Source organism: Haliotis rufescens, unplaced genomic scaffold, assembly GCF_023055435.1.
Source record: "Haliotis rufescens isolate VD_foot unplaced genomic scaffold, xgHalRufe1.0.p SCAF_4, whole genome shotgun sequence".
Lineage (NCBI taxonomy): Eukaryota > Metazoa > Mollusca > Gastropoda > Lepetellida > Haliotidae > Haliotis > Haliotis rufescens.
Window position 1 is genome coordinate 54,827,768 of NW_025964112.1, and position 7,685 is coordinate 54,835,452.

The 7,685-nt window shown below is 40.8% G+C and overlaps 1 protein-coding gene across 2 annotated transcripts; it reads right to left on the reverse strand.

Moving 5' to 3' along the window:
• Positions 1-213: 213 nt before the first annotated feature.
• Positions 214-5,736, reverse strand: LOC124115859 (mucin-5AC-like). 2 transcript variants are annotated; one of them, XM_046477013.2, is made up of 5 exons: positions 5,526-5,736; positions 2,134-3,324; positions 1,620-1,709; positions 765-849; positions 214-520 (listed from the first exon to the last, which is right to left on the reverse strand). In XM_046477013.2, exons 1-5 carry the CDS (start codon positions 5,587-5,589, stop codon positions 463-465), a joined length of 1,488 nt encoding a protein of 495 aa, XP_046332969.2. In that variant the 5' UTR covers positions 5,590-5,736; the 3' UTR covers positions 214-462. The 2 variants fall into 2 exon arrangements, with proteins under 2 accessions (XP_046332969.2, XP_046332972.1); XM_046477016.2 differs by lacking the exon at positions 2,134-3,324 and having other exon boundaries at positions 5,526-5,731.
• Positions 5,737-7,685: the final 1,949 nt, after the last annotated feature.

Genomic DNA, 7,685 nt, shown 5'->3' on the forward strand with positions numbered 1-7,685 from the left:
TTCTGGAATGGCTTATATAGATGGCCTAGATTGTATGGATATAATCATTAAACCCGTAACTGTCATTCGGAATACCCCGTGTTTAATATTTCGTGGGTGCATGATTAGAAAACACATTCCGACTGTCACTTTCATGATCTGGTAAGCGACGCTCTGATTGGTTGGATGAAAGGTCGTCCTGACGTGACCCTTAATGGGATGTCCTCAGATCTTTGTTTAGCGGTAGCGAGAACTAAGATCTGATTTTAATGAGATTGATCCTAACGCACAACACTAATTCTTTTAAATGTTGATTCTGCGTGAAAATGTGATGCGAACTGTTAGCAAATAACATATCTGATACAACCGTCAACGACACACAAGTCTTGTGCCCCGAACGGCGCGACTTAATACCCATCCCCATTGTCTCACTCCTGACAATGTAATGTATTGTGTAATATAGACCATGCCTGTGGAGAGCAGTCAAGCACTGGACGTATAAGACGTGAATTTTCTTATATCCACTCGAGCAGGCAATTCCCTGAAATGAAATATTAATGATATTAACGCACAGCAAGAACTTATTTCTCTGGCACGACGAACTGTAGTGTTGGTTTTGATAGATGTATGTAAACAAAATAGCCAAACAGTTTTATTTAAAACCCCCGAGAGGGTGCGTTGAATGTTGGAATGTGCTGTAGGTAAGTTCAGGCATAGAACGATTATAGATGAATTAGGTATACAGGTAAGTGGAATAGTAAATAGATGACGAAGGACAGACGCACCTGTGTGTGAAGTAGGTTATGACGGCCACGGCCAGAACAAGTACAGCTGTACCACCCAGGATGCCCATAGCAATGTAAAACAATTCTGGAAGAAAAACGCAAAATTAGGTATTTTCTAACGTTTTCTCGTTTTACATCGCACTCAGTATTCCAGTCACTTGACGGCGGCTTGTAAATAACTGAGTCTGGAGCAGACAATCCAGTAACGATTTGGGCATCGATCCATATAGCATCAAATCAAATCATGTATATTTCAATATTGGGCATATTTTTGGGCAATCGGCCTGTGTGCAATCATGAATGCATGAGAGTAGCTCACCTTTAAGATAAATACCGTGCTTTTTTTAGCAAAGACAGGTGCTAATAATGATTGCCAAAATTGATACATATAGTATATGTTCGATCAACCAAGTTCCAGGGCCTGACCTCCCCATACATTAAGTCGCCTCTTACGACAAACAGGTTGTCGGGTCCAATTCTATCCCGATATACCCGAAAGTTTTCTAACCTGCACTTAATAACACACATTTAGTTTGTTAGTTGTCTAACGCTGCACTCAGCGTTATTCCAGCTACAGGACGTCTGTCTGTAAATAACCGAGCCTGGACCAGACAATCCAGTGATTGACATTTGAGCATCGACCCACGCAACTGGGATAAGATGACACGCAAACCGCTCGATTTAGTCGCTTCCTAGGACAATCCTAGATTGCTGCGGCCTATACTTTGTCACTTTGTAATTTCTAAATTAAAGAACTGTCGATTCATATGTTTTGTTAGTATAATTTTGAGAACATCCGCTAAATGCAGACAATTTATATTGTGTTTAAAGGTCATAAGATTGTTGTACACTTACGTCTGTCTTCTTTCTCTTCAACGCTTTCCTTTGACATTTTGCTGGCAGTGGCGTTGACGCCATTCTCTTCGACGACCGCCATGACTCGGTCTGGAAGAGGAAATTACTATGAGACTCTTCGACTTTGACTATTGGAGATATTCAAAGAATCAATATAGTAACGGTGTTAAGGACATATTCAAACCGAAGAGGACCTTTTATGAACTCTGCCCTCAATATATCTAGTAGCTTCTAAATAAAGAACTAAAGACAACTTTGTTGTCAACGTCACCAGCTGTAAGACGGCGGCCTGTAAATGATCGAGCGTGGCCAGATATTCCAGGGATATTATAACTAATAATCCACGCCGTCGGTGTACGGCACGGAATCAACTAAGACACCGAGCCTGAGCACCCAATCCATTGAGTCGCCTCTTCCGACAAGCATAGGTTGCTGGGGACCAATTTTAACCCGGAATCCCCACAGGTAGTTGTAAGTGGACACCGGTTACACAGTTCGTATCTCAGACGGTTACCGTTTCTGACTGACTGAGTCAGCTGCGTTGTATCTGGAAATGTGTTGGTGTCAGGCCTTGCTTTTGGTCTTGCAGCACCTCTGGTTCCCGTGGTTACTGTGGTTCCAGTGGTTCCCGTGGTTACTGTGGTGGTCCTTTCCTCCAGAGCAGAGGCGTAAGGCTGCGATGGCGAAGTATTAGGAAATGTAGCTGGCCTCATGCTTGTAGCTGTCCCCGAGGTCTGTGATGTTGGTGTAGGGTTGTTACTGGAGGAGGAGGGTTCATTAGTTGGTACTAGGTTATTTCTGCTTGATGTAGACATCCTGACCTTTTCAAATGTCTCTCCAGAAACAGGCATCGATGGTGATGTGTTTTCATTTTGTATCGTTCTTGTGGAAGTAGCTCCTTCAGTTGAGACATCGGGTTTCACAGATGTTTGAAGAGGGGTCGCTTTTACTGGTAGAGCAGAACTAGGAGAACCGGTAGATGTTTCTTCTTTCATAATCACGGAGGATGACTCGGTTCGAATGTTTAACACAGTCGCTGGCACAGTTGTAACATTCGTGGTTGCTAAAGAAGCTGACACAGTTATGTTTGTGGTTGCCGAAGAAGTGGGCACAGTCACTGGCATAGTAATATTCGTGGTTGCCGAAGTGGACACAGTCGCTGGCATAGTAGTAACATTCGTGGTTGCCGAAGACGTCGACACAGTCGCTGGCATAGTAGGAACATTCATGGTTGCCGAAGAAGTCGACACAGTCGCTGGCATTGTAATATTCGTGGTTGCCGAAGAAGTCGACACAGTCGCTGGCATAGTAGTAACATTCGTGGTTGCCGAAGCAACCGATACAGTCGCTGGCATAGTAATATTAGTGGTTGCCGAAGACGTCGATACACTCACTGGCATAGTAGTAACATTCGTGGTTGCCGAAGAAGTCGACACACTCACTGGCATAGTAATATTAGTGGTTGCCGAAGACGTCGATACAGTCACTGGCATAGTAGTAACATTCGTGGTTGTTGATGAAGTCGACCTTTCTGATGCTGTAGATGACAACTTGTCTCCGATGGTACCATTGTGTTGCCGATTATTTTGCTCGACTTTCGCTTTTGAGACAGAGTCTGGTATTCTTGTAGTAGCATTTCTTGAAGTATTATCCATGGGAATTGAAGTCGTAGGCGTGGGATGAAGAACTGCTGTCGTATGTTGTCCTTGAAGGCGTAATAGAAAAGTAACGATTACTACCGTACCGTAGCAGTAAGTATGAGAGATACTAAATACATATGAACACCTACATTGTATGCCCTCTGTAACACGTGTATCGCCCTTCAGGGAAAATCCATGTCATAAACGTTTGATCTTGTATACTTCATTAAGAAATATTGTTTATTTAAACACCAATAATAATATTCAGAACGACATTATAAATTTATAGTCGATGCATTCAGCAAAGGGGAGAAATGTAAGCCCCCGCATATGTGTGTAGTATAGAATCAAGAGTCCCATGGCTTTTAAATTCAATAACAATATTCATCTCGATGAGCATGGCGAAATCCATAACGTTGGAAATAAACCACAGCCATAAATGATTTCTCAGCAATTTAAACAATATAAAAAAATCTGCAAATATCTGAAAGCAGAACACTTTCGACACATTGCAAAAATAAACAAAATCAATCTCATTGAAGCATATATATATATATAATGTCCATCTTCTTGAAGCATAACTATATCCATCTCCTTGAAGCCTATAATATCCATATCCTTGAAGAATATATATACAATATCAATCTCCTTGAAACCTAACTATATCCATCTCCTTGAAGCATCTATATACAATATCAATCTTCTTGAAGCATAACTATATCGATCTCCTTGAAGCATATATATATACAATACCGATCTCCTTGACGCATATATATATATATATATATATATATAAAAATTAATTATATATATTGGTATATCTGTGAAATTGGAAATACATGTAGTTAAGCCTCACCTAGAGGGATATCGTTATGTTTCAGAGAGATTTAATAGTTATGCTACAAGGAGATCAATTTAGGTATACTTCAAGGAGATAGATATAATATGCAAAGAGATGGATATTGGTATGCCTGTGTAGTTGGATATGGTTAAATGATCCATATTGTATATACACAAACAATATATATATATATATATATATACAATATCGATATATTGGATATGGTTAAGAGATCGATATTGTATATATACACAATATATATATATATATATATATATATATATATATATATATATATATATATACAATATCGATCTCTTAACCATATTATCTCTGAAACATAACGATATCCCTCTAGGTGAAGCTTAACTACATGTATTTCCAATTTCACAGATATACCAAAATCCATCTCTTGAAGAATAGGAATATCCTTCTCATTGAAGCATAACCATATCAATGTCGTTGTAGCATACCAATTACCATCTCAAAGGCTAATCCATATCCATTTCTTAGATATTTGACCTCAACCTCGTAAGCAAACAATAATACGATGTATTGCTCTCGTAGACAACAATATCCATCGTGTAAAAAACAGAAATAGAAATAGAGCGCTAGAATAGATATGTCTCCTTTAAGAATAACTATGTTAATCTCCCTGAAGAATTACTATATTCATCTATTGACAGCTCTATTCATTTCCTTGAACCATCACTATTTCCATCTCCTTGAAGTATAACTATGAATCTCCTCGAATCTATATTCCTCACATTGAAGCATAACTATATCAATGTCCATGAAGTATAGCTATTACCATCTCCTTGAAGCATTACTATGAATCTCCTCGAATCTATATTGCTCACATTGAAGCATAACTATATCAATGTCCATGAAGTATAGCTATTTCCATCTTGAAGCATAACTATGAATCTTCTCGAATCTATATTCCTCACATTGAAGCATAACTATATCAATGTCCACGAAGTATAGCTATTTCCATCTCCTTGAAGCATTACTGTATCCATCTCCTTGAAGCATTAATAGCTACATGTATATGTATCGCCTTGAAGCATCACTATACAAATTTCCTTGAATCATACCTATATCCATCTCGTTGAAACATAGCTATATTGATCTCCTTGAAGCATAACTTATGAATCTCATTGAAGCATAACTACATCCAGCTACACATGTACAGTCATTCTGATATCCATCCCTTTAGTGGATAATAATATCGATTTCTTAGACATTTGATAATATCAACCTTCTAGATACAAGCATAACAATGACAAGTTGTAGACATACCAATATCCACCTAGGCCTCGAATACATATCCATTTCTGAGATATGGGACCATATCAACCTCGTAAACATACAAAATACTGATCATGTGGACATAGCGGTAACAACATAACAATAAAAACCTACCGTTAATTTGAGATAGCACTGTGCAAGAAAAGATGTTAAAAATCAGCATCAGTCGCACAGCCATCTTGTACCTATCCTTGCCAGGTCGCCATTACACAAGCTGATTTTCCCAGACTTCATGCAGCTATATTTAGTGAAATAACAGTTTGTGCACAATGATCGTAAATAGGAGATATAGAAAGATGAAGAGAGGCTTGTCCCGACCCTTTCATTACAAATATGCGTTGAAGATGAAGCTTCGCCTTAACCAAACACTGCACCCGTTTATTGGCAGCCGGGTAACGCAACGGTGGGACACCTCGCGATGGGAAGGGATGCTATGTAAATGAATTGTACACGTTTCCCTTGCGTGTAGGTCATTATTACATCATGTGTGTATCAGTCATGTTTCATTGAACAGAAACGAGCTATATATCGTCACGTCGGCTGTAGGTAGTCAGTAGGGGATGTGTGTTGAAACCGTAGCTCGCTGCACTTATATGTAAATAGATGATGGGGGTATCAGTGGGAGCCTTGTATGACCCTTTGTGATAAGAGGCGGCGGAAAGTAGCGAGTCCCTGGACGGTGGGTGGAGCTCTGTTTACCTGAAGGGGCGGTGTGGTGATAAGAGTCTGTAATACAGATGCCGATATCGATTGACACACTTCCCATGTGTTTGATTAGAGTGAGTGAGTGAGTGAGTGAGGTTTTACGCCGCTTTTAGCAATATTCCAGCAATATCACGGCGGGGGACACCAGAAATGGGCTTCACACATTGTACCCATGTCGGGAATCGAACCCGGGTCTTCGGCGTGACGAGCGAACGCTTAAACCACTAGGCTACCCGACCGCCCCGTGTTTGATTAGACACAGGGCAATACACTGAAGACGTTACATTTCTAACACTCACGACTAAACACACAAATCTCCCGTAATGTCGTGGTGGTGAAATGGGGTGAAAGTTTTTTGTTTTTTTTGTTTATTTGTTGTTTAACGCCGCACTCAGCAATATTCCAGCTTTATGACGGCGGTCTGTAAATAATCGAATCTGGACCAGACAATCCTGGGATTGACATCATGAGCATCGATCCACGCAATTTGGATACGATGGCATGCATCAACCAAGTCAGCGAGCCAGACCACCCGATCCCGTTAGTCGCCTCTCACGACAAGCATAGTCGCCTTTTACAGCAAGCACGGGTTGCTGAAGACCTGTTCCACCCCGGATCTTCACGGGTATAGGTGGAATGTGGAATTTAACTTGTGGAATTTGACTTGTTGAAAGTGAGGTAGACAGTTTTATGTTAAAAACCGGAAAATGTGTAATGTGGCCACAGTGTGTATTTATTTACACGTGCATGGGGATTAAGGTCGCATTCACAATTAATGCACTAAAATAGCGACGTGCATACGCGTGTTTGTGTGTGTTGCTGCTACTGGTCCGGACTTACACAAGCTTTTATAGTGCTAGCCCACTGAGATATCATGCCATAGTTTACTAAATCTTTTATACCCCGATTGCTGAGTGCCAGGCAGACGCGCCATCCTTCAACACCTTTTGATATGACGCGGCCAGGGGATCAAACCACCGACCTTCCGCTCTCCGACGACCGCCTCCGTGGTCTAGTGGTACAGACCTCCCGGAGAGTGGACGGTACGGGGTAACATTCGCTGCCGCGTCATATCGAAAGACGTTGAAAGATGGTACCTGTTGTTACCCTGCCTGGCACTAAGCATTAAGAGGCTTAATCAAAGACTGGTCGTCTAAGCGTCAATGTAATGTGTCTGATTTGGATTTTCAACTGCAGCATGGTATTTCAGTGGGCTAGCTTGCACGCAATGTTAATCCCCATTTCACCTCACCTCACCCAATATAGATTTTGGGAGTACTCAAGCAATGATAAACAGAGAATCACCTGACGAACGTGTAATAGATACATTGTCCTATGATAATACCTTGTCGCTGCCTTGTGTGAAATATGGAAGGGTTACCTTTCGGGATATATCGATACTTCGTAATACACTCCAGCAATATTCAAGCTGTATGGCGGCGGTCTGTAAATAATCGAGTCTGGACCAGATAATCCAGTTATTGACACCATGAGCATCGATCAACGCAATTGGGGTGAGTGAGTGAGTTAAAATTTAACGTCGCATCGGCATTATTTCAGCCATATTGG